The following is a 27,944-nucleotide window of genomic DNA, read 5'->3' as shown; positions in this document are numbered from 1 at the left end:
AAAAAAAAAAAAAAAAACCTAAAGAATAGGCTGTCTTCAGAGGGGCAGAGCATTTGGAGAACAAAAAAGAGCCCTTGGAACTTAAAAATATGATATCCAAAAATTTCAAAGAAAAATGCAACAAGAGGGTTGGGAGACAAATTTGAGAAGCTCTCCTCAGAAAGTATAACAAAAACACAAAGAGATGGATAATAGGTGAGAAAAATACAGCTATAGTCAAGAAGGTCCAGCATAAAAAGCTCCAAAATAGGAAAATGAAAAATAAATTATCAAAGAAACGACACAAGAAAACATTCCAGAATTTAAGGTGTAGACTTCTAGACAGAAAGGATCAACCTAGTAACCAGTTCAATGAGAAGGAAGGGAAAGCACGAGCATAGATTTTAAAAATCTCTCTCTCTTTTTTTTTTTGAGATGGAGTTTCGCTCTTTCGCCCAGGCTAGAGTGCAGTGGCTCAATCTCGCCTCACTGCAACCTTCGCCTTCCGGTTTCAAGTGATTCTCCTGCCTCAGCCTCCTGAGTAGCTGGGATTACACGCACCCGTCACCATGCCAGGCTAATTTTTGTATTTTTAGTAGATATGGGGTTTCACCATGGTGGCCAGGCTGGTCTTGAACTCCTGACCTCATGATCTGCCCGCCTCAGCCTCCAAAAGTGCTGGGATTACAGGCGTGAGCCACTGCACCTGACCAATTAAAAAAAAAAAATCTTAAAACAAAACATTAGCATATCAAAGCCAGCAATAAATAAAAAGAATGTACCACGCTAAATTTTATTTATTCCAGCAAACTGAGAAGAGAAGTTAAATTCCTTAATTTGACAAAGGTTATCTACAGAAAAACCTTAGCAAAGTATACTTAATCACAAAGTATTGAATGCTTCCCCCAAGATCAAGGGGAAAAGGACTAGAAAGGAAGAAGAAGGGAAAGAAGGGGAAGGAGAACGGGAAAGGAAGGGAATGATGAGAAAGGGGAACAGGAAAGGGCTGGGGAAGGGAGAGCGAAGAGAAAGGAAAAAAGAAAGAAGGGAGGAATCAAACAAAGGCACGGTATCAAATTCTAGGACACTGAGGGGAAAGAACATGTTAAAAGCTTCTGGAGGAAAAAGGAAAAGGATAGCATACAAAGACTGAAATCACAGTCACATCAAACTTCCCAATGACACAAGATGCTCAAAGACAATGGAGTTCTATTTTCGAAATTCTGAGAGAAAACAGCTATAAAACATGAAAGCAAATTATCAACCAAGTGTGAGGAGGAAAAAAAATTCAAACAAGATCAAGAATTTTAACTTTTTATGATGAGCCCCTTTCAAGAAGCTGCTAGAAAATGGTCTCTATTAAGGAAACCAGAAGAAATGGAGTCCAGGAAAGAGCAGGTTCAGAATCTGTACACTCCCAGGACAATGGAGAAATGAAGTTAGCCTAGAAATCAAGCAAATCCAGACTGGAGCAAGATGATGAAGAAACCCAGAGATGTGATTTTAATTATGGAGACAAATAGATGGATTGCTTGATGCATATCCATTTATTCAAACAATATTTACATTACACAAGTATTAACTGCAGGGAGGAAAAAAGTTTTAGAAAGAAATGTACCTAATAGTAATATGTTCATAGCCATAAATAATAAGTAATTAAGTCGAGACTTAAAAAAATTATGGCACTAGTCACAGGTGGGTCCTTTCTATCTGCAAACTTGTGCCTTGAATTCTGGAAGGTTCATAACTATGCTGGGGAGGATGGAAAGAAAATTCACATGTGTATTTTGGGGACATAGGGTTTAAGATAGCAAAATCTTTATCTTCCAAAGGAAGTCAATGTTTAGCGTCTAAAAGTGAAAAATCAAGAAATAGCATTTTTAAGCAAGTTTATTTTAAAATAAGTGAAACTAGTTGTGAATGCTTCTAAGCATGGGAACTGAGAGCAGCAGAGTAGAGCAGTAGGCTTGTTTTTTGTTACAAGCCAGGTAGAACAGTTTGATATCCATAATATTTACACGCATTACTTTAATAAAAATTAAAATTAATTTTAAACAATAAAAAAGAATGATTTTTAAAGATTAGCTGGTGGTAATGAAAGGATGGTCTGAGGTAGACAACTGGGTAAAAAAGGAAGTCAATAGTGTCACTGCAGGTCCCCAGATATGGTAAGGACCTGATCTACTTTGATGCTGATGAAAAATAAGTAAGCTACTGGAACCAATAAGGAAAAGATATGCTTATTTATTCAACAAACTAAGCATGCACTGGAGGCAATTCGCTATAAAAGGCTATGTGGGTGGCTACAAATACGAAATAGAAAAAGGTCCCAGGATAAAAGCATAATTATCTGTGAATATATAAGAAAAAAAATCAACTTGACAGTAACCTTTTTCAGAGAATAGAAAAAGAAGAAACATTTCTTTTTATGTGGCCAACAAAGCCTTGATGGCAAAACACCAACAAATACCTGACAAGAAAAGAAAATTGTAAGGTAATCCTTCACATGAGCGTAGATTAAAAAAAATCTTAAAACATTAGCAAATCAAATCCAGCAATAAAAAAAAGAATAATGTATCATGCTAGATTTTATTTATCCCAGTAAACTGGGGAAAGTAAGTAAATTCCTTAATTTGACAAAGGTTATCTACAGAGAAACCTTAGCAAAGAATACATAATCACAAAAGTACTGAATGCTTCTCCAAGACCTAGAAAAAAAACAACAAAAAAAAGGATTCTATTAACATCCTATTCAACACTCTACTTGGGGGGCCCCAGCCAGTATAAGGAAAGAAAAAAACACAACTCTCATTATTTGAAGAAACATGATTCTGTAACATAAAAAATCCTAAAGGTAAGTATACTTAGCATGGTCCTGTGGTACAAGCTAATATGCTAGAAGGAGAAAAAAAGAAATTGTATTTCCATATTCCAGGCACAATTAGAAAATAAAACATTAAGTTTAGAATAGTCTTTACCACTGGCATTTAAAAGCACCAAATAAGAAGGAATAACAACTCTAATGAAAGATAGGCAAGACCTCTATGCTGAAAATTATAAAACATTAAGAGAAATTAAAGATCTAAATAAACGGGGAGATTTACCATGTTCATGGTTTGGAAGATTAATATTATAAAGATAATAATTCTCTCTAAACTATCAATTTAATGCAAACCCAATGAACATCTTAGTATGTGTTTTTTTTTTTTAGAAGGGGAAACTCACGAGCTGATTCTACAATGTACATGGAAATTGCAGGAGTTAACAATAGCTAAGGTGGTCCTGAAAAAATACTAAAGACACAGATGAATCTATTGCAGTTATAATAACTGACAGTATAATATAAGTAAAGGCAAAGTGACCAAGGGAACATCAGAGTCTAGAAACAAACACACACAAATACAGTCACCTCATTTATGACCAAGGTGATACTACAGAGTAGTAGGGAAAGGACAGTCTTTCCAGTAAATGATGCTGAATCAAATAGTAATGTGGGGAAAAAAAGTGCATTTTAACCCCTGCCTCATACTACACACCAAAATCAATTCCAGATGGATTACAGATCTCAATAAGAAAAGTTAAATGAAGAAATTTTAGGGAAAAAACTAAAGTATCTTTTTGTACCTTTGCAGAAGACAAACATTTCTTTTTTCTTATTTCTACACATTTATGTAGTACACGTTTTTTTACATGGATATATACCATGTATCTATGATGTGTACAAGTGTGAAGTGTGAGCTTTTAGTGTAAAACCATAGTGTACATTGCACGCATTAAGTAATTTCTCATCCCTCAACCCCCATGAAGATTTCTTAAACAACATAAAAGATGTTAACCATAAAAAGAAAATTAACAAACTGTACTACATTAAAATTAAGACCTTTCTTTTCATCTAAAGATACTACTGGGAGAATAAAAAAGGTAAATCACAAACTGGGAGATTTATGCAGTATATATCTTGACAAAGGATTCATATCTAGAATGTATAAAGAATTCCTATACATCAATAAACTTTCAAGTTACAGTTTTGGGTTATTTTTTTGACACAGGGTCTCAGCTTTATTGGCCAGGCTGGAGTGTAGTGGTGGAATCATGATCATGGCTCATTGCAGCAGTGGGACAAAATTAATTGTAATGAATGAAACATTTTCATGAAGAGCTTTATCACAGACCTGCCTGACAGGCATGGTGGCTCACGCCTGTAATCCCAGAACTTTGGGAGGCCAAGGAAGGGGGATCACTTGAGCCCAGGAGTTTGAGACTAGCCTCAGCAACACAGCAAGACCCCCATCTCTACAAAAATAAAATTAGCCGGGTGTGGTGGTGTGTGCCCGTAGTCCTAGCTACTCAGGAAGCTGAGGCAGGAGGACTGTTTGAGATAGGGAGTTTGAGGCTGCAGCAAGCTATGATCACACCACTGTACTCCAGCCTGAGTGACAGGGCAAAACCCTTTCTCAAACTAAAATAAAAACAAAAGACAGTTTAAAATATTGACATAAGTAACTAATGTACAAATTAGAGGTGATATCCATGGAATACTATGCAACCATAAACAAGGATAAGTTCATGTCCTTTGCAGGGACATGGATGAAGCTGGAAACCATGATTCTCAGCAAACTATCACAAGGACAGAAAACCAAACACCACATGTTCTCACTCATAGGTGGGAATTGAACAATGAGATCACTTGGACACAAGGCGGGGAACATCACACACTGGGGCCTGTCTGGGGGTGGGGTGCTAGGGGAGGGACAGCATTAGGAGAAATACCTAATGTAAATTACTAGTTAATGGGTGCAGCAAACCAACAGGACACATGTATACCTATGTATCAAACCTGCACATTGTGCACATGTACCCTAAAACTTATAATTAAGAAAAAAAACTGCAATTACTTTTGCACCAACCTAATACATTCAGATTGCAACAGAAGGTGAATTTTGGAAAAACAAAATTATTCAAAACACATAAATGCATTTAGGTACCCAGAAAAAAAAAATTAGAGGTGATATAAGAGACAGAGTAGATCAGATGAGGGAAAAAATATACTACACCAGGCGTGTAACTATACATGCATAAGTGTGTGCCTAACTGTCTGGAATCAGAGAATACATAATGGAAGGGAGGCATTTGAACCTGAAGACATTAAAAAAATGTGAAAAAAGATTAAAATAATTATAAATGTATTCAAACATACAAAAATGTACATGATACAGGAGTAAGCAGTCTCAACATTTTAGTATGCTAATGCTCCAGACTTGAGATATATTTCCTTATTTCTTGAGGAAAATACTGACATGTATGCCTGTTTCTTTCTTTTCCCCTCTCCTCTCTCCCCTCCCTCCCTCCCTCCCTCTTCTTTCTCTCTCTCTTTCTCTTTGTTGAAGAACCTGAGATCTGAGGTTCCCACATTTCTTTTTCTTTTTCTTTTTGAGACAGAATCTCGTTCCATAACCCAGGCTGGAGTGCAGTGGAGCAGTCTTGACTCACTGCAACCACGACCTCCCATGTTCAAGCGATTCTCCTACTTCAGCCTCCCGAGTAGCTGAGATTACAGGTGCCCACCACCATGCTTGGCTATTTTCTGTCTTTTTAGTAGAGACAGCATTTTGCCATGTTGGCCAGGCTGGTCTCAAACTCCTGACCTCAGGTGATCCACCCTCTTCAGCCTCTCAAAGTGCTAAGATTACAGGCATGAGCCACCACGCCTGGCCTGAGTTCCCACATTTCTTAACGGTATATATACATACACTGTGTATATACAGTGTATATACTATACACTGTATAGGTTTTAAATTTTAAACAAAACTAGATCTTAAGCATTTTTATGAAATTTAATTTTTAAAAATCATTCATGTCAGTGCACACAGATCTACCTTATTCTTTTGAATGACTGTAATATTCCATACACTGATATAATAGAATATATTTCTCCATGAAGGACTATCACAAATAATGCTCAGCAAATACCCTTATACACTTACATCAGTATTTCTCTAAGACAGCTATCTACAAAGGAAATCACCAGATCAAAGGGAATGCATATTTTAAATTTTGATTACTACTGGCAAATTGTCTTCTAAAAAGGCTCTATCAATTTCCACTTCCACCAAAGCACATGAGGGCATGCCATTTTCTACCATACTGGCCAATGCTAGGCAATAATCAACGTTAACATATTTTTGCCATGCTGACAGAAACAAATAGTATATTTTAATTTCATTTACCTGATCACTAGGGAGGCCAACACAGACTATAAGGACATCAGAAATTGGGGACAGAGGAGGTAATTATAATTACAGACATAAGATTGCAGAGAAATGTGAAAGTAAAAGTGTATCTTAAGACAAACAAATAATTTAATTTGGTTAAAATACCAGAAAGGTAAAGGCCACGATGAGGTTGTGAAAGGTGAATACTAACTTATACCAACTTAAGAGTACAACTAGACTTTTTTCCTACAGGTTATGAAACTACCCTGAAGATTTTTTAAGTAAAGCAGTGACATTAAAACCATGCTTCAGAAAATTTAGGAGCCATGTGTAAACTTTCATGGAGAAAAACTGGCAGGGAGATCAACCAGAGGCTAGGATTTGGCCAGAGATGACAAGAACATAAACTAGAGCAGAAGAGTTAGGAAAGGATGCATTAGAAATATATTATTTACGCTGGGCACGGTGGCTCATGCCTGAAATCCCAGCACTTTGGGAGGCCAAGGCAGGTGGATCACAAGGTCAGGAGATCAAGACCATCCTGGCTAACACGGTGAAACCCCGTCTCTACTAAAAATACAAAAAATTAGCCGGGCGCAGTGGCGGGTGCCTGTAGTCCCAGATACTCAGGAGGCTGAGGCAGGAGAATGGCGTGAACCCAGGAACTGCATTCCAGCCTGGGCAATAAAGCAAGACTCCGTCTCAAAAAAAAAAAAAAAAAAAAAAAAAGAAAGAAATATATTATTTACAGAACCAAGATCAAGAAAACTTGCACGTAGTTACATAACAGAGGAGTAATCATGTTGATGGTTGAAGAAAAAGCTCTTCACCAACCAACTTGATGCTGACTACATTTAATGAATAAAACTGCCAAGAAATGTGCCAAAAACAATACGATGCAAGAAAAACACAATAGATGAACCATCTTAAAAACTCAAATTAAAATAAGGAAACATATTTCTTGGGTACCTGAGAGATCACTGCTTTCAATTCGCCGGAGATCTGAATCAGCCCAAAAGAGCTTGCCCAGCCTGCTATCAAGGGCTAAAGCAATTGGTTTACTTAAGCCACTGAAAAAGAGAACCTCCCGTTCTGTCCCATCCAAAGCAGCCCGTTCAATTTTAGGAGACCTTTCCTGAAGATTGGTAAAATACATATACCTAGAGGGAAAGGAGGAAAAAATAAGTTACTGGAGTAAGAAACCACATAAAATGAGAATATTCTTATTAAGACAAATGGAGGTAGAATATTTTTAAGTATTGTTTTTAAATGTTTTAAAATACATATTTTTTGACCAGGCACAGTGGCTCATGCCTGTAATCTCAGCACTTTGGGAGACCGAGGCAGGGGTATTGCTTAAGCTTATGAGTTAGAGACCAGCTTGGGCAACATGGCAAAACCCCATTTCTACAAAAAATACCCCAAAAATTAGCCAGGCATGGTGGCGTGTGCCTGTAGTCCCAGCTACTCGGAAGGCTGAGGTGGGAGGATCACTTGAGCCCAGGAGGCAGAGGTTGCAGTGAGCTGAGACTATGTCACTGCACTCTAGCCTGAGTGATCAAGCCAAACCTTGTATCCAAATATATACATATATATCCTCTTTTATATAAATATATATGTATATATATAAATCCTCTTTTATATAAATATATGTATATATAAAAATCCTTTTATATAAATATATACACATATATTTATATATTTACATTTTTAAAAGGTCATGGGATACTTTTACTACTTTTAATAGTAGCAACAAAGGTACACAGAAGTTATTAGGGAGCTTTCATAGATTAACAGAATAGTGTTAGACAAAGGCACTATATGTTTTCGGAATAATACAATAAATTAAAGACCAGTGACTAGAGAGACCTGAACACAAAATTTTAAATTCTTTCTAATTAATCTATTTAATAACTAAAAAGAAGTTACATATAAATCACTTCTTATATTTAACTTCTAGATTTCATCCTTTTCCTCTCTTTTGAAGTAAGCTGCTTTACTTGCTGAATACCTTATCATTGACTCAGATACAACTGAGTATTGCGTATTTATTAAATGCAAAGCTCTTTATTAAATGAAAGGAAGCATATTAGTTCTCATCATAAAGAAAACTGATGTCTAGTGGTAAATACAAGACTAAAAAATAATTAAATGTAAGGTAAATTGGAAAGGACTAAGTGTAACTTGGAGAGGCACAGATACAGAGTACTGAGTATTCAAGAGGGGGCAAAAATCACACCTGGCTGGGATGAGGTAGATCAAGGAAAACTTCCTGGAGGACGTGGCAGTTGAAATGGTCCTGCAGGTGTGGTTAAGACTTAGAATTAAAGCAATAGTGGCCCAGGAAAGAAAGTCCAGGCAGTGAAATCAGAGAAAGTGTAAGACAACTGTTAAGACAATGCAGAGACAAACGAATAGAGAATATTGAGTTGTTTGCTGGAGCACAGGACACTTAAAGGTAAATAAATAACAGGCTGAAAAAGAACGGTGAGGAGAATCTCAGAAGCCACAGTATCTGAATGCCACTTTAGTAACATACCCTTTCTCTGGGTTTACCACAATGGCTCGAGGTCTGTCCTGCTCGCCTTTTAGCACCACTCCAACTGATCTCCCATCTAATCTCGTCACATTAATGACATTGGTAGCCTCACAAGTCCAGTAGATGTAGCGGCTGTAAATATCAATGCTGAGGTCATAGGGTTGTATTTCCAGGTTCTGACTCGGAACTGAGCTCACAACCACAGTAAAGCCCTAGGGAAAAAAAGACATACACAGAAAATTAAATTCCAGGGGCAGATAACCCTGAGGCAATCACTCACAATGCTTACACCTACATGGGCACACAGCTGAGAAGGCTCTCTCAAGTCTTAAGGAGTATTTCTTACTGACACCTTTTTTTATGGGTAATGTGCTTCTTTGTTAATACACATGTCAAATGTTCCTTGGGTTATCCTGCTGCTGAAAAAAGAGCTGAGGTCAGATAGTTGCTCCAAGAACCTGATAATGCCTTGATTAAGAGATGGGAGTCTTTCCTTTTCCTTTTCCCTCTCCTCTCGCCTCCTTTCCTTTGTGGAGATGGTTTCCCTCTGTTGCCCAGGCTGCAGTGCAGCGGCATAATCTCGGCTCACTGCAACCTCCCTGCCTCGGGTTCCCGTGATTCTCCTGCCTCGGCCTGCCGAGTGCCTGGGATTGCAGGCGCGCACCACCACGCCTGGCTGGTTTTTGTATTTTTGGTGGAGACGGGGTTTCGCCGTGTTGGCCAGGCTGGTCTCCAACTCCTGACCTCGAGTGATCTGCCCACCTTGGCCTCCCAAAGTGCTGGGATTACAGACGGAGTCTCGCTCACTCAATGCTCAGTGTTGCCCGGGCTGGAGTGCAGTGGCGTGATCTGGGCTCGCTACAACCTCCACCTCCCAGCCGCCTGCCTTGGCCTCCCAAAGTGCTAAGATTACAGCCTCTGCCCGGCCGCCACCCCGTCTAGGAAGTGAGGAGCGTCTCTGCCCGGCTGCCTATCGTCTGGGATGTGAGGAGCGCCTCTGCCCGGCAGCCCCATCTGGGAGGTGAGGAGCGCCTCTGCCCGGCCACCCCATCTGGGATGTGAGGAGCGCCTCTGCCCGGTCGCCCCGTCTAGGAAGTGAGGAGCGCCTCTGCCCGGCCGCCCCGTCTGGGAAGTGAGGAGCCCCTCTGCCCGGCCACACCGTCTGGGAAGTGAGGAGCGCCTCTGCCTGGCCGCTGTGCAACCTTCCAAGTGTGAAGTGACAGCCTTCGTTGTCGAATGAATGAAGACACTGGCACTGATTATATAACACCTTGGCAGCTATCTCAAGTCGATGGTGGAGGTATTGGAATTATAGAAGAAAGCAAACACACAAATTTGACTAAAGGCAATTTTGTGACTTCTTTCTATTGGCCCTGGCAAACCAAGGTTATTCTGGATGGAAATAGCCTTGAAAAGGTGATATATATATGAACGTTTCTGATTTTTTTTTTCCCCGTATAATTCTTACTTTGTGCATTTGATATTCGGTTGTGTTTGTAATCACGGAAAAATAAAAGCATATTAAAAAAAAGAGATGGGAGTGAGAGGGTGGCAACTGTCTTCTCTGAACTGGAGACAACTGTGGCTAAAACCACACCCTAGAAATATCTCTAAAGCAGCGGATTGCAACTAGAGGCAATATTGCCCCGCCATGGGCATTTGGCAATGTATGAAGACATTTTTTACTGTCACGACTGTGGGAATATAACTGGTATCCAGCAGGCAGAGACCAGGTATGCTGTTAAACATCCTACAATATTCAGAGCAGCCCCCCACAACAAACAATTAATCCAGCCCAAAATGACCACAGTGCTTGAGAAACCCTGCTTGAGAGATAACAGCAACTAGTAAAGGCTACAAATCAAATCATCTCCTTTTCTGATTCTCAAGTCTACACATGCAATTTTTTTTAAATAAAGTCAAGCAAAAAGAGAGGCTTTGTCCATTTGTGCCATCTGAACTGTATCTTATTGGTATCTCTGAAGTAACATATTCCTTAATTTCTATCTATTAGTTATCAGCCCATCAGTCCTGGCCTATATGGTGGAAAGTACATCTGGAGAACACAGCTATTACTACACCCTAAATGATCTCTCAGCAGCCCTAAATATATTACCTCCTTTCTCTTTATTGTAAGATGAGACATAGTGAAAAACGGTACTCTAACTTCCCTAAATTTTAATACATTCAAGATACAACTTACGATCATTGCTATGAAGAGGACAACAAGTAATTATTTATAGTATTATAATCCCAGTCTGACAGGGCTTGGCCACAGAAAGCAAGCAAAGAAGTATCGATAGCGATGTGTAAATCCATAAATGGCATGTAAATGGGTAAGATTTATTGATAATATCCTTATTCCCGTCCCATAGTCACCAAATAATTATGACCAAAAAAACCCACTGGATTAATAACATGTTAGATGTTTTTAACTAACTACTGAGATTGTGTTGTATGTTTCATATCCTCTGAACCTTCTAAATAATAGTTAACTAGTAATGTAACCGTTATTTATTGAGTTCCTGTTACATAACACATAAGAGCTATGTGCTTTGCATTCTTTTCAGCTAAAAAAGTTCATAAGAATCCTAAGTGAGGGATAGAGCTGGAATCAGAACCAAGGCCTATTTCAAGGCTTCTAATACTCCGTACAAATAGAAATGTAAGGAAAAAGACTTCATAAAGAAATGTAGGGGGCAGTCACAAAGCCATTACCAATGTAACAGCTTAAGTAAGCCTAACAATTTTCATCATAATATCATCATCAAACAATAGCTTACTCAAAATATCGTCAGAAGGGAAAACTAAGCTACTAGGTCCAGAATTTCAGTTTCATACACACATACACACACACTTAAGCAGAGTCAAGACTTAAGTGAAACAGAATGGTTGGTGAGTCCAGTTATTAGTCGGAAGAAATGAATTTTGAACCAAGCTCTCAATTACCTGGCTGCCATCTTCTTGTGCCTTTCGGATCATGTTTTGTCGTGAGTCAATCCAATAGAGTTGCTTGTCCAGTGGGTCATAGTCAATGGCCCGGACATTCCGAAGGCTGTGGATGGGAAGGATGATGTCGGGGCTCTGTTGTTCATCAATCACCATGCGGTTGATGGCACTCTTTTGACTGAAGAGCAGGAAAGTGGTAGGAGCTTAAAAGGAAGAAAAGAGAAAATCTGAAATCCAGTTACCCTACATCCTCTATCATCCAATGATTTGATCAGCCTGTTGTATGTATTTCATACAAAACAGACATAGATGTTGAAGAGCTAAGGCTGAGGACAAAATTCTTTGGCATGCCCTCAAAAACTCTCTTCAGAGTAACACCAATCAGCTCTCTGGTTACCAAATCAGTTATGAATTTACCTAATGACATAGCCACCTACCCTATTTTTCTCCATCTTGTCCACAGAGATACCACAGAAAACTTCATTTCCATCAGGTATTTGATATACAAAATTCTCCTCGTCTACCAAGTGAATAACCCTTAACCTATTCTGTCTGGTGGGTGGCAGGAAGCCTGGGCTTATATAAATTAAAGCAGAAACTTCTAGACTGATTTTACACATGACAGGGCAAGACCCATCTCAAGGAAAAAAAAAAAAAAAAGGCTGATTTTAGTCTCAGCCTTCTCATTTGATCTTAAGTCACTGAGCCTCTCTAAGCCAAAGTTTACTCAGCAGTAAAATCAGTCATAGCCATCTTGTCCCTCTCACTGAGTTACTATGAAAATTTTACAACGTATATGAAAATACTTTAAAAACTGTAAGGCACTATATAAACGTAAATTTTTAATATGTTTTTAATAACTTAAAAATTATTTATAAAAAATTAATAGAGATGGGGGGTCTCACCATGTTGCCCAGGCTGGTCTCGAACTCCTGGGCTCAAGCAATCCTCCCACCTCGGCCTCCCAACTGCCGGGAATACAGGCAGAGCCACTGTGCCCACCCATAAATTTAAAATAATTATTTATTACCAGTAGTTGTAGTAATAAACTTGTATTAACAGGCATTGAACCTTAATGGATTGCAGATATTATTTTGTTGTGTGTGTATGTGATGACGGCATGGAGAGCAGGTAAAAATTACAAAAACTAATAATAATAGATGCTTTATGATATGGTTTGGCTGTGTCCCCACCCAAATCTCAACTTGAATTGTACTCCCACTATTCCCATGTGTTGTGGGAGGGACCCAGGGGCGGCTAATTGAATCATGGGGGCCGGTCTTTCCCGTGCTGTTCTCATAATAGTGAGTAAGTCTCACGAGATCCCAAGGGGTTTCCCCTTTTGCTTCTTTCTCATGTCTCTTGCCACCGCCAGGAAAGAAGTGCCTTTTGCCTCCCACCACAATTCTGAGGTCTCCCCAGCCATGTGGAACTGTAAATTAAACCTCTTTTTGTTCCCAGTTTCCAATATGTCTTTATCAACAACATGAAAATGAACTAATGCAGTGGTGCGATCTCGGCTCACTGCAGCCTCCACCTCCCAGGTTCAAGCAATTCTCCTGCCTCAGCCTCCCGAGTAGCTGGGATTACAGGTGCCTACCACCATGCCCAGCTAATTTTTGTATTTTTAGTAGAGACGGGGTTTCACCATGTTGGCCAGGCTGGTCTCGAACTCCTGACCTCGTGATCCACGCACCTCAGCCTCCCAAAGTGCTGGGATTACAGGTGTGAGCCACCATGCCCGGCCAAGAATGACTTCTGAGAGACTACCAACAACTTCAAAGTCTAATACCATTTTTTAAATCTTCACTAAAATATCTGTATACATTTCATAATTATACTCTATTTTCTTAGTGTTTAGACATCACCTAAATACAGGAGAATTTTGTCCTTCTCAGGAATATAAAACATAAATAGCCAAGCCACGACTCCTTGCTTTATTTCCTCCTATTCCGCATTCTTCACAGCTCCATTATTTGTGGTCTCTCAGCTTATTTTACATTTACACTCAAATGAATACTGGCTTAAATCCCAAAGGAAATCAGTACTCACAAAGAAACTTGGTATTTACAAAACTGCAATTCTGCTTTAAGTTCTTCATTAGTTAAAAACCCACACTAAGCTTGGAAGATTTAGAAAGTTATCCCAATGATCCTACTACAAATCTCCATTTCTGGAGTCCATCATACTAATACATCGATTTAATAACTTTTAGCAATTTTTGTGGAGTCCATACTTCGAGTAGTAAAAACACATCACACAGAATAGCTAAAAAGTCTCCCACTATGATTTTTATTTTAAAAAATTGTATTTTGGCAGTACTACTTTCTTAGTAAAGCAAGAAAAAAATTTTAAAGGTTCTAAATTGGCTGGGCACAGTGGCTCATGCCTGTAATACTAGCCCTTTGGGAGGCTGAGGCAGTAGGATCACTTGAGGCTGGGAGTTCAATATCAGCCTGAACAACCCAGCAAGATCCCCTTCTGTTTCAAAGACTTAGAAGAAAGATCCCAGAGTTTTAGTTCCCACATTTCTTGCCTGGTGAGCAATTAACCAAATATATACTTGGCTCCTAGGATATTTTGCTGGGTACTCTCTTTTCTAAGAAAAATTTTAACCTTCAATAAGATTCCACAATTAGCTGTGGATCTTGCTGTTCTAGAAATGTGGATTAAGAGAAAGCCACATGTGGCTCCAAATAAATGCCTGCTCCAAAAAGTCTACTCAAATATGTTAAAAATTACAAATTAACTGGTTATTTCTAACAGGCAGCTAATATTTTGACCTACTTTCAAGTCAGTAAGTGCTTAAAATGACAAAGAATATGCCATTTTAAAAGCCTAAATCCACCCTATTAAATTAATGTAAACTCTAACCACCTCTCCCACATTTCTTTCAGAATGGTGCTTTAACAACGACCTCATCTGGTTGTCTGAGTCTCGCATTCCCACAATGAAGACATCAGAGAAGCTGGAGGATGAGATGTACGTAGGAGGGAGCTTTTCAGTTCTCTTCTGAAGGCGTATGCGTTCACTGGTAGCTTCGACAAAGGTGTTGCTCTTGTTTAGGAATAGAATAAACTATAAGGCCAAGCCCATCATGTATGACTGTACCATTTGTGCTCTGTGCCAGGGGCATTGAGTAGGAACTGAAATCCAGTCCACACTTCCTTAGCCACGCCACACATCTATAGGGCTCAATCTGCTCAGAGGAAACATCTTTTTCCAATTTGCACAAAGATGCCACAGAGGCCACTTCAGTACTGAATAAAGGATTACACAATCTGGCTTCCCATCTCCTCTCTGATCTAATCTCTTTATTCACTTCATTCCAGCAACACTAGCTTCCTAGGTGTTCCTCTAACATGTTGGACATATTCCCCCAAGACCTTTTGCATTTACTATCCCCTTTCGCTTGATAGGTCTTTTCCCAGATATCTGCATAGCTCATTTCCTCACTTCCTTCAGTTCTTGACATAAATGTCATTTTTTTCAGTAAGAACTTCCCTAACCACCCCACTTAACACTGCAGTCCCTGCCACCATCACCCTTTCTTGCTCTTCATATTTCTTCATTATACTTATTGCCACCTAACCCCTGACATAATTTATTTAGTTTATTATCTGTTCCACTGAATTTCATTCACTGCTATATTTTCCAACGGCTGAAGTAATGCGCAGCATGTAATAGGTGCTCGATAAACACTCATTACAATAATATATGAAGAAACAAAGAAACAAGCAATAGAGCCTAGTGCATTGGCATGTGCTCATAGTTCCAGCAACTCGGGAGATTGAGGTGGGAGGACTGCTTGAGCCCACGAGTTCAAGTCTAACCTGGGCAACACAGTAAGACCTGATCTCTTAGAAAGAGGAAAAAAAGCCAGAAAGAAGAACTGGGTGACAAGGAGAGCCTTGTAGTTATGATTTTGAAAGTAAGAGAATAAAATGTGAGACGAGGAAAGGAAAAGAAAAATTTATTTAGGACCTCCAATATATTACATATCATACTAAATGTTATTTAATCCACAAAATTATCTCTATTTTATAGGCTAATGCACTGAGGATCTGAAAGGTTAGGCCGGGCGTAGTGGCTCATGCCTGTAATCCCAGCATTTTGGGAGGCCAAGGCTGGTGGATCACCTGAGGTCAGCAGTTCAAGACCAGCCTGGCCAACATGGTGAAACCCCGTCTCCACTGAAAATACAAAAATTAGCCAGGCACCGTGATGCACGCCTGTAATCCCAGCTACTCAGGAGGCTGAGACAGGAGAATCAACTTGAACCTCGGAGGCGGAGGTTGCAGTGAGCCAAGATCGCGCCACTTTACTCCAGCCTGGGTGACAGTATGGGACTGTCTCAAACAAACAAACAAAAAGTCTTTCAGCCAGAACCGCCATCTTCCAGTAATTTGCCAAAATGATGAACACAAAAGGGAAAGAGGAGAGGCACCCGATATATGTTCTCTAGGCCTTTTAGAAAACATGGAGGTGTTCCTTTGGCCACCTATATGCAAATCTATAAGAAAGGTGATATTGTAGACATCACGGGAATGGGTACTGTTCAAAAGGAATGCCCCACAAGTGTTACCACGGCACAACTGGAAGGGTCTACAATGTTACCCAGCATGCTGTTGGCAGTGGTGTAAACAAACAAGTTAAGGGCAAGATTCTTCCCAAGAGAATTAATGTGCATATTCAGCACATTAAGCACTCTAAGAGCCAAGATAGCTTCCTGAAAGGAAGCTATCAGAAAATGGAAAGTGATCAGAAAAAGAAGGAAAATGATCAGAAAAAGAAAGAAGTCAAAGAGAAAGGTACCTGGGTTCAACTGAAGCACCAGCCTGCTCCACCCAGAGAAGCATATTTTGTGAGAACCAATGGGAAGGAGCCTGAGCTGCTGGAACCTACTCCCTATGAATTCATGGCATAATAGGTGTTAAAAAAAATAAAAGACTTCTGGACTGTTAAAAAAAAAAAAAAAAGGTTAAATAATTTTCCCAAGGTCACAAAGCTGTTGGGTAAAACAGCGTTACGTGTTTTTCCAGGCCTTGCCTTGCCTCTTCATTCATTTATTTAACAATAATTTCTTGAGTGTCTACCACAGACTAAGTGTTATTCTAAGGCGCATAAGATATGTCAATGAAGAAAACAGAAAAAAAATTGTTGCTTCATGGAGTTTATATTCCAAAAGACAGACAATAAGCAATAAATATAATAAAGAAGGAAGTTATATAAATAGTAGAGTGTATAAATTACATAATACATAAAGAGGTGAAAGTGCTATGGGAAAAAGAAAAGAAAAAGTACAGATAAGGGGCACTGGCATGCTGGAGAGAATGGCAGCATAATTTTAATTTTAAATAGCATAGACCAGGTATCACTATGAAGGAAACAATTAAGCAAAGACTTGGACGTGAAGGGTATCCACGCAAATATATGCAAGAACACTCCAAGCAGAGGAAACAAGCAGTTCCACAGTCATGAAGCAGGGGTACCCAGGCTCATCTGAAACCACCAATGAGGCCAGTGTGGCTGTCATGAAGAAAGCAAGAGAGACAAGAGTAAAAGCTGAGGTTAGAGAAGAAAACTCAGTGGTGGGGAGTGAGAGTGAAGAAGGGGTTATGAAATGTGGGGTATAGGTCATGTAGGACCCAGCAGGCCAGTATAAGAACTAGGTTTTTATTCTTTTTTTTTTTTTTTTGAGATGGAGTCTTTCTCTGTCCCCCAGGCTGGAGTGCAGTGGCGCGATCTCGGCTCACTGCAAGCTCCCCCTCCCGGGTTCATGCCATTCTCCTGCCTCAGCCTCCCGAGTAGCTGGGACTACAGGCGCCCGCCACCACGCCCGGCTAATTTTTTGTATTTTTAGTAGAGAAGGGGTTTCACCGTGTTACCCAGGATGGTCTCGATCTCCTGACCTCGTGATCCGCCCGCCTCGGCCTCCCAAAGTGCTGAGATTACAGGCTTGAGCCACCATGCCCGGACAGAACTAGGTTTTTATTCTGTGTGAAATGAGAAGCCAAACTTCTCAAAAGAGATGGCTATATATGTCACTGTCCTTTCCTTTTTTCCATTCACGTTTTAATGTACTGCATTCTGCATTTCACCATTACATCCCTGAAATTACTCTCTTCAGGGTTAATAACCACTTTACCCAAAAATCCAATGTATGCTATTTTAGACCTCCCCTTACTCATTCAACAGAGTTCATTTTTGAAACAACCTTATCTCTGTCTTCATGCCTCTATTCTCTCCTGCTTTTCCTCTTACCTCTCTGGTTGCTACTTCTCAGTGTTCTCTGTGAACTTCTCCTCCTCAACCAGAGTTGCATAGTTTACCAAGTGCCTTCTTTTCTCTCCATCAGAGTTAGCCCACTGATGGGGGTTATGGCCCACAAGTTAAATCTGGCCTGCTGCCTGTTTCTGTAATAAAGTTTTACTGGAATTCAGCCACTTCCATTTTTAAAATGTATTGCCTGAGGCGGCTCTCACACTACCATGGCGAGAGCTGGGCAGAGTTCAGCAGGTGTGACACAGCCTAAACACCCACAAAGCCTATGAGAGAAAGTTGCTGGCTCTTGAACTATACCTTCTCTTTAGGTAACCTCATTCATTTTAAATACATCCTGGTAATCCCAAAATTTGTATCTCCAACCTCATGTCTCTTCTCTGATGATAGTCCATCATCTATGACACATAATCTAGGGGTCATCCTTGCTTCCTCCCTTTCTTTCCCACACAGAACTCATTAACAACTTCTGCTTGCTCCAGCTTCAAAATACATCTCGAATCCATCAACCTCTCTTCAACACACATGCTGCTGCCACCACCATTGTCCAGGTCTACCTGCATTACCAGACTGGTCTAACTGACTTCCCTGCTACTGGTTCTTCTCCCCAGAAATCAGACCATGTATTATCTTTAATCTTCATAACAACCCTATACAGCAATTACTATTATTATTCCAGTTTTACAAATGAGAAAAAATCAAGGCTTAGAGAATTTATTACCTGTATAAAGCAAAAAACCTAATGTGTGGCAGAGATTCCAAAGTATAACCTCTTAATCATTCTACTGTATGCTTGTGTCCTTTCTCTTTCACAACTGAAGTTGGCATCAGAGTAGACCAAATTTTTCCTATGGGAATTCTGACACATTCTCTCAAGCACAAAGGAAAGTCATGCCAATAGTTAATTATCTCTAATATCCTTAGCAGTTTGTTACTTTCCACCATATTGACCCAAATCCTACACCCCTCCCATAATCTACTCTTTCTGATCTAATCTACTTATTTCTTAATCGTATCTACCAATTTGTTCCTGTGTATCCACCAAGAAATGGGCCTTCATATATATTTAAGTTATATTCATCTATATTTAAGCCAGGTTTCCCCTAGCCAACAATGTTTTGTTACACACTTTGTTGTTAGTGTTATGTGTGTACTTGCCGGTATTTAAAAATCAGGAGATGAGGGAGTCACACACACAAAAAATCTAGATTCAGATTCAGGACCGAATGAAAAGATCTGGTAACATCAGCTTCAGTTAAATTGCAACTGCCTACTATGTTCATCAACTATTATAGTTTCTCATCAACTATTACTTTATACTGGGTTACATGTTCTCATACGCATTTTCTGTATGACCTGTTAAACATTTAAATTTTTTATGATTGTCCTACTCTACGCACTTCAAAGGACAAGTAAGTTGTGTTTTGGGATTCACTGTTTTACTGTTTGTAATGTTCTTCCCTTCCTTTACAATAAATATGATGCATGAAACTATGCAACTTTTACACTTAGTATTTAATGTCCAAGGGTAAAAGACTTAATTTTTCCTTTTTTTTTTTTTTTTTTTTTGAAGAAAGAATCTCTCTGTGTCACCCAGGCTGGAGTGCAGTGGTGCCATCATAGCTCACTGCAGCCTCAATCTCCTGGGGCCAAGTGATCCTCCTACTTCACCCTCCTGAGTAGGTGGGACTACAGATGCACACCATTACTCTGGCTAATTTTTTCATTTTTTATAGAGGCAAGGTCTCGCTATATTGCCTAGGCTGGTCTTGAACTCCTGAGCTGACGCATTCCTCCCACCTCAGCTTCCCAAAGTGTTGGGCAATGGACATAAGACAATGCACCAGCATAAGACTTAATTTTTCTATAACATCAAATTGCTATCATCAAACAAGTAATAAGTAACAAAAACTTGCATTCCCCTACCCTTTAACCAAACAAATGACCCCCTCTGGATTTCCACACTTTATAACTTTAGAAAAAGCACACACTAAAGTACTTTTAAATGCTGCTTTCTCTCATTCTAGCCTGCTTTGGAGGGAAATGCAGCTTACCACTACAAGTCCTGTTGTCAGCATTAAGAGAGTAGTGGGCAGGGCATCCACAAACAAAACCCCCAACTGGCACAGCCAAGCAGAGGTGGGAGCAGTGCCCATTGCTGGAAGCACATTCATTCCACCCTGACTGTCGAGATGAGTGAAAGACGAGGATGTCCATCACATAATCCAAATGACCCTGAATGATAGTGCGGTTTTGGCCACTGGTTTTGTTGGCACGCTCAATGCTGCGTCGGCTCCAGTCCGTCCAGTAGATATAATCTTGGTACTGAGTTAAGCCAAAAGGATGAGGCAAGTCATCTGCTATAACTTCACGGTTGAGCCCTATTTTCAGAAAGGCAGTAGACAGGGGAGAAGCAGAGTGATGAAATATGTGAGAATACAAGTGTCTTGCTGGCAAAAAGAAAAAAAAAAAAAGCCCTAACATATAAAACATTACACTGTAAGCAATTTAAAATAGAAAAATTCATTTAAAAGCAATTTTAATTGTTTTCTAAAACGAGACCAGTTCTCTAAAATCAATCTATCTTCTGACCCCATGCTTCAAACTTATATTCCTGCTACCAATCACTCAGTTTCCTAAAATTCTTGCAAATGGTCTACTTTAAATGTGGTTTTATTTTCTCCATATAAGGGTCTACAGTTCTTTTTGTCTTCTTGAACTACAGAAAGAAAAGATGGAAATATATATATTTTACTGGTACAAAAGTCATATCAGGAGTATCTAGGGAGTTACAAATTTCATTACAAGCCCAATAATAATGAAACTTTCACATAATAAAAAGATGAATCCAAGTACCTGGATCACTATTAATAACAAACGGGATACAATTCCAGAAAAGAAGAAGAATGGACACATTCATATGAAGTTGTATTAAAAGTATCTAACCAATGATAAATAGCAGCCACTGATTTCTGCATGGAAATAATATACTGTTTGAGTAAAAAGCAGTAAAGCTTACCAAGCATATTTGAAGATTCTATTAAGTTGGTGTCCAGGTCTGTCCAATAAAGCCTCCTTTTAGCATAATCAATAGTTAGGCCGTTTGCCCGCCCCACATTTGGAACTAAGGTAGTACGTTCACTTCCATCCATTGCAGCTCTGTCTATCTTAGGTTTTCCACCCCATTCAGTCCAATACATAAATCTAAATTCGAAATAATAAATATTTAACATTTCAATTTTTTATTATCTGGGGGAAAGAGTCATATTCATGCAAAGTAACTAAATAAATTTAAAGAAAACACACAGCAAATCAAGGAAATGGGTTAAACAAAATCATGGCTACAATGCCTTCAATTATTTTGGCACCCTAAACTAAGTATTTTTTTCCATATCCCAAAAAGGAAGTGAGTCAGCTTTCCTTAGTCTTTCCAATAAATTTGTTCCATCCAAACCTAGGAATTGGAAATAAACCAATAGTTTATTGCAGTACTGGCATTTATAAAACTAATATTCAAGAAAACAGCAAAGGTTTAAAGCTCTGGTCTCAGAATCTGGTTCACTTCCGAGTAAAATATTTTTATGTATTTTTGGATATTAACTAATTTGAGTTTTTAATATGCTGAACTTACTTTTTGACTTGTGTAATCAACTCTTCCTCAAAATAAGTTGCAGAAGTACATGAAAGGTAATTATGAATACTAAGCCTTTAACTTCTGAAGTCAAAAGCAAAGCCTGAAAATGTATTTGGTCATATGGTCCAAGGGAGCATACTATATGGTAAGAACAGCGAATCACCCCTTGATGTGTCCACTGGGCAACGAACACTACACTACACTACAACAATCTCTGTGAAATTTTAGAATAATTATTTTGCTGTTATTTTCCATTTTTGAGTTTTGCACTTTAATCTTACAGTAATCCTACAGTATAGGCTTTTTATAGATGAAGAGGCCAAAACACTACAAGAAATGTCAACAATTTATCTAATGTCTTCAAGCCAGTTAGATGACAGAGCTAGAACTAGAACCAAATCCCTGGCCAAATGCCCTTTCAAGTAAACTAGTGAGGTGCTAGTTTTTGAGACTCTTGAATACTGGAACTAAAAAAGCACATCACATGCCAGCTCTCACGAAATACCTGAGGACAGATATTCACTCATCAGCCTGTTAGCTGATAACTGACTTGGTAGCAATGTATGAACATGCTTTTCTGAAAACTGAAGGTGTCCTGCCTTTATATGCATTTGCAATTGTCAATTGACAGGCATGTGCACACCACAAGAGCCAAAGAGAAACAACTGTGAGAGAAATTTCATACTTGCCAACAGCAACCAATTAGTCCCAACTATTAAACTTATCTGCCTGGCAGCTAATGTTTAAAGCAAAGATCACCACAATACGTCAGTGATGACTAGATGAATTACTAGCTAATCATGGAATCAATGTCATTTCAGGGAAACTATTTTAAGTAGCAAATATAGTAAACATATTTATATGTTCACATTGTTTACTTCTTTCTTTTTTTCAAGACGGAGTCTTACTCTGTCGCCCAGGCTGGAGTGCAGTGGCGCGATCTTGGCTCACTGCAACCTCCACCTCCCGGATTCAAACAATTTTCCTGCTTCAGCCTCCCGAGTAGCTGGGACTACAGACACATGCCACCATGCCTGCCTAATTTTTTTTTATTTTTAGTAGTTACAGGGTTTCACCATGTTGGCCAGGCTGGTCTCGAACTCCTGACCTTGTGAGCTGCCCATGCCTCGGCCTCCCAAAGTGCTGGGATTACAAGTGTGAGCCACCACGCCTGGCCTGTTGACTTCTTTTATAAGTGGAATTTTTCTTCAAATTTCAGATTTCTTAGCTGCTGGCTTTAAAAAATTTGCTGACTCTTGTAAAAAGGAACATCCGCCCTTGAAAAACGTCATGTTGTAAACAGTTTAGTCTATCTTGTAATAACAAAGCTACTGCCAGTTTACAATAATGATCAAACCAAACTATCCATTTTGAGTTAATAAATACTCCAAAATAAAGCTTTTTAAATGTAGTTTTTTCTTAGCTCACAACATTGTTTCGGTGGGTTTACTTCAACAGGCTTGGAATCTAGTATAACTGGGAAGGAGTGCAAGCAACTACAGATGGATAATACCTGTTGGTATACATACTTAACATATCAATATACTCAACAGTAACATTTGATTATTAACCCATTCCCCTCTTTCTTCACCTAAAGTTAATTATGACAAAAGTAAAATTAGCTAATTATTCATTCAAATCAGCAAAATATCAATAGTGTTTTTAAAAGTTCATCTATCATTTAGTTCTCAGATTCCTAATAAGCATTATTTAAAACATTAAGAATATCATCTGTAACTATGCCATGTTCCCCAAAATGTACACTGCAGTTGCAAAGAATGCACACGTAAAGCTGTTTACCCTTCGGCAGGGTCCAACGCAAGAGCTCTGGGACTATCTAGGTCTTTCCACACCAAAACTTGTCGGTGCTGCCCATCCAACTTTGACACCTCAATTCGATTCGTTCCTGTGTCTGCCCAGTACAAGTTCTTCCCAAGCCAGTCTACTGCCATGCCTTCTGGATAATCTAAGCCGAATTCTACCACATGTTCCAGTGCACTGCCATTCATAAAGGCTCTGCTGATGGTCTGCAAAATAACATTAACAACTAAGTCATATGGCATAAGTCTAAACCCTATCCAGAAAGAAGGTTTGGTTTGGTTTTTGTCACGGGCAAGAGGATCCAGAAGTGCCAAGAGGCATACTATTTCCTAATAAAATTCACATAACTTGCAAGTACAGAAAAATTTGATGTCAATCTCTAATAAATGCAACTTCAAGTTTTACTGCCAATTCAGGGGAGAAATTTTAAAACTCTAAAGAACCAAAAATTTATTCTACTAACAGCAGAATGACTTTACTTTTAAAATTTATCAGTAATCAAGCGGAAAAGCTGTGACCACGATGCTACAGATCTTAATTAGTGGTCAATTTTCTAAAGGTGCTAAAGATTATGGCAAGTCATCATGCCTACCATACAAATGAATGTAACTATTATACTACCATTATAGCTTTGAGTCCCATAAAATTTTTAAAAATCATAATTCAAACTAATAATAGATACTACATCTTATCAAGTATTATCCTAAGTACGTTTTGTCCATAGATTTTGTCACTTAATACAACAGTCCTGCAAGTATGGCATTACCCCTATTTTATTTTTCTGAGACGGAGTCTCACTCTGTCACCCAGGCTGGAGTGCAGTGGCATGATCTCAGCTCACTGCAACTTCTGCCTCCCAGGTTCAAGTGATTCTCGTGCCTCAGTTTCCCAAGTAGCTGGGATTACAGGTGTGCACCACCACGCCCAGCTAATTTTTATATTTTTGGTAGAGACGGGGTTTTGTCATGTTGGCCAGGCTGATTTCAAACTTGTGACCTCAGGTGATCCATGTGCCTCAGCCTCCCAAAGTGCTGGGATTACAGGCGTGAGTCACCATACCTAGCCACCCCCCATTTTCAAGATGAGGAAATTTAGAAGATCACCCAATGCAAACCAAAATTTATTTATTTCATTTATTCACTTAATAAATTTAACTGAACACCATTAGAATCCAACTCTGACTCCAACACCCCATGTTTTCGCATATTACAAAAAAGTTTACATGAGTTATCTGAAACAAGCCCAAAACAATCTGGAAGAAGAAAAGATGATTCTTCAGATTTATAGGTCCGGAGCTTCCTCTCTGGCTATCCTGGTATTCTTTTCAGTAACTATTGTAGGAAGAAGAAAATAAAGAATAACTCATTGTTGGCCTTTTCCGCCTCAGTCAGGCCCTAAAATTTTGTTTAAAGTAAATCAAGAATTTTTGTTTAAAGTAAATCCATAGCCATTTTATGTGAAGCACACATTTCCTTACTCAGCTAATTGCAGAAAATGTCATTCATCATTTTCAAATGGAAGAAAGTAGAGGAAGACTATGGCTTGCAGATTTAAAACACTCTGGCAAAGTATCTGTATTAAAAAGCATCTAATAAAATACTGAATGGGCCTTTCCCTTCACTTAAAAACTTAAGGGTTTTGGCCGGGCGCAGTGGCTCACACCTGTAATCCCAGCACTTTGGGAGGACAAAGCAGGCGGATCACGAGGTCGAGAGTTCGAGCAGCCTGGCCAACATGGTGAAACCCCGTATCTACTAAAAATACAAAAATTAGCTGGGCGTCGTGGCACGCACCTGTAGTCCTAGCTGTTTGGGAGGCTGAAGCAGGAGAAGCGCTTGAACCTGAGAGGCAGGGGTTGCAGTGAGCCGAGATCACACCACTGCACTCCAGCCTGGGTGACACAGCAAGACAACGTTTCAAAAACAAACAAACAAACAAACAAAAAAACTTGAGGGTTTTTGTTGAACTCTGCCTGTCAAGCAATGAGGGAGGTGGGTCACAGCATGAAGATTCAGAAATTCTAGAAGTTCTCCCTTTTAGTCCCTAGCTTTAATATTCCAATTCTTTTGCTAACCTTGAGTGATATATCAGTCCAATAAATTCGGTTGTCTGTCACATCAAAATCCAAAGCAGAAGCTTCTTTGACACCAGTGAGTGGAATAGCCACATTATTATTGTTTGTTTCCAAAGAAATTCGTCTGATATCTGCTCTCCGTGAAAACAAAAGGAAAGCCTCTGGGACAATGCAGGTCTTCATGTCACTGATGAGTTCAAAGCCAATAGGGCAAGCACAGCGAAGGCCCTGAGGTCTATAGAGGCAGAGATGGCTACATCCCCCGTTTTCCTCAGCGCAGGGGTTGGAACCTAAAAGATTAATTATAAAAGGGGCACAGAAAGACACACACATTGACACATCCAACATATTTTCACTTTTAAATTACTTAAGCATTTGGTTCACAAATGCCTGTGATTACGTCTTGCTCCCAATCTCAAGTTTCAATTCTAATATTACAAACAAGTAATATGCAGATTAATAGGGAGTAAAAGCATGGTGAAGTATTTTCCTTTAATACCACAGTAAGCTTTAAAATAAGGTATATTATTCATACTATCAGACTGAATTCTTTTGATGAAGGTGTGCCTGTGCATGTGTATTCAGCCCTTCAATTCAAGCTGGGTAGCTAGAGTAGTAAGTCAACGTTTAAAAGGTCCCTTCTCAGTATTTAAAAAAAGGGGGGGGGGGGGAAGAAGGTTTCTAAATTGCCTCAAAACATCAATAATTTACACTGCTGACTATCTCCAATCTTTTTTCATTCCTGGTTTCCATTTCTAAGAAAGCTTTGGAGTTACTTACCAATCACTCGATGAACATTTGTGGCCTTTAGGCCCATGAGGTCAGGCAGCTGATCTATGATCACTTCCCTTTCTGCACTTCGTTTATGAACTCTTTCAATGCTACGCCTCTGCCAGTCAGTCCAGTAAACATAGTCACCCAACAAAGTAAATCCAAATATGTGAGGAATTTTGTCTTCCACTAGTACTCGTCTCCCAGTGCCATCAGTATTCATAACCTTCAGGTTTAAATTCAAAAGAGAAGGGGATGAACTATGTATTTATTCTTCAGGTAAAAATAACAAATCCAACTACCTGTTGTATAAAAATCCAAGAGTCACCTTGGTATTCCTATTACAGTGCTTTCTCAAAATTATATGATGATTTTATAAGAATGACTTCAAATATTCCATATAAGCCTCTATTTGACCACTTTTCCCCCCAATCTCATATTATTCTTCCTTCTAAAAATTCTGGCAACTTTAGATTATGCAACTCTTCTATTAAATGATTGTGGCAAAATTAAAAATACAGTATCATCACCTTAAGGTTGCACATTTGTTTTCAAATTATAATGTACCTTCACATACATTATTTTATCATATATTTTGTTTTATAACATCTTTTATTTTATCCTGAGAGCGTTGCCTGTGGAAACTGAGATTCACGTAAGGTCACAGAGCTTGTAAACACAGTTGATGTCTTTTTCAGGACTCTTTCCACTTAGCATGCTTTTTATTTTGTTGTTGTTGTCAGTAACAACAAAAAACAGATAAAAGGGATCTCAATAAATCTCTCATTCCTCTGAGATTATAATCACAAAAGTATCTGGATTATATGACACCCTCTCTGCATCTAAGTTTCAAGAAACTAGGATGTACCTTCTCTTTCCAACTACCTAATAGTAACATTATTAAATTCACTCTGGCATTCATATTGTATTCACAGTACATTCACCACGCACTATTCAGTGTTGACTTACTTGGAATACCTTTATTGACATAACTAATATTTGCATATAAGATTATATCTGATAACTTTTTGGGGGGGTAGCAGATACTGTTCACATGTACATGTTTTTAGTATGAAATGACATTTCTAAAGGCTAATTTGCCCAGCATACAGGCCCCTTTAAGTGGCAGAAATGGTCTCAGGTAGGGACTTGAACACTGGGACTCTGGAAGGCTTGCTACATCTTTCAGAACAGAACAAGGTCTTCTCAGTTTCTACTGCAGCATTTCCAATTGCATTTCCAGGAACATGTACTGCTACCTCATCTAAAATGTCATATACTTAACAGTGAACCTACGTTCTGCATTAGGGAGAGTTCAATCATTCTATCAGGGAGCACCCAACACAGAGTGATAAATATTCTGTATTATACAACACTAAAATATTACTTTCTTACAAGTTAGTGGTATGTTAAAATATGCCTGATTCGGCTTTATTCTTAGATTTAATTCTATCTTATTTTGCATTATCTTACATTTAATAAATTACGCTAATTTTGCTGATCTTTACATTCAAATGTTGGCCTTCCTATTAAAATTTGCTGGTGTAAAAGCATAAACTAGATGCCCAATATTGAACTTTTAAAGAATAACACTTATATTTCTATTTCAAAACTATTATAAGATCAATAAAATCTTTTCTCTTTCAGCTATATCACTTTAAAACATTTTTATTTGGATACATA

The 27,944-nt window shown here is 38.9% G+C and overlaps 1 protein-coding gene across 1 annotated transcript in view; it reads right to left on the bottom strand.

The window, feature by feature from the left end:
- The window catches only part of LRP6 (LDL receptor related protein 6), a 155,779-nt gene that overhangs the window by 23,822 nt on the left and 104,013 nt on the right, over positions 1 to 27,944 (bottom strand). The window contains exons 8-15 of the mRNA XM_003265508.4: positions 26,271 to 26,487; positions 25,491 to 25,780; positions 23,396 to 23,622; positions 20,981 to 21,165; positions 20,016 to 20,342; positions 11,680 to 11,882; positions 8,731 to 8,942; positions 7,161 to 7,351 (exon numbers count right to left, since the gene is read on the bottom strand). Of these exons, the coding sequence (XP_003265556.1) occupies positions 7,161 to 7,351; positions 8,731 to 8,942; positions 11,680 to 11,882; positions 20,016 to 20,342; positions 20,981 to 21,165; positions 23,396 to 23,622; positions 25,491 to 25,780; positions 26,271 to 26,487 (1,852 nt within the window). The remainder of the gene's footprint in view (positions 1 to 7,160; positions 7,352 to 8,730; positions 8,943 to 11,679; positions 11,883 to 20,015; positions 20,343 to 20,980; positions 21,166 to 23,395; positions 23,623 to 25,490; positions 25,781 to 26,270; positions 26,488 to 27,944) is intronic.

Source organism: Nomascus leucogenys, chromosome 23 (genome assembly GCF_006542625.1).
Source record: "Nomascus leucogenys isolate Asia chromosome 23, Asia_NLE_v1, whole genome shotgun sequence".
Classification (NCBI taxonomy): domain Eukaryota; kingdom Metazoa; phylum Chordata; class Mammalia; order Primates; family Hylobatidae; genus Nomascus; species Nomascus leucogenys.
Note: the sequence above shows the minus strand (reverse complement) of the source record. Positions and strands in the feature narration are given on the sequence as shown.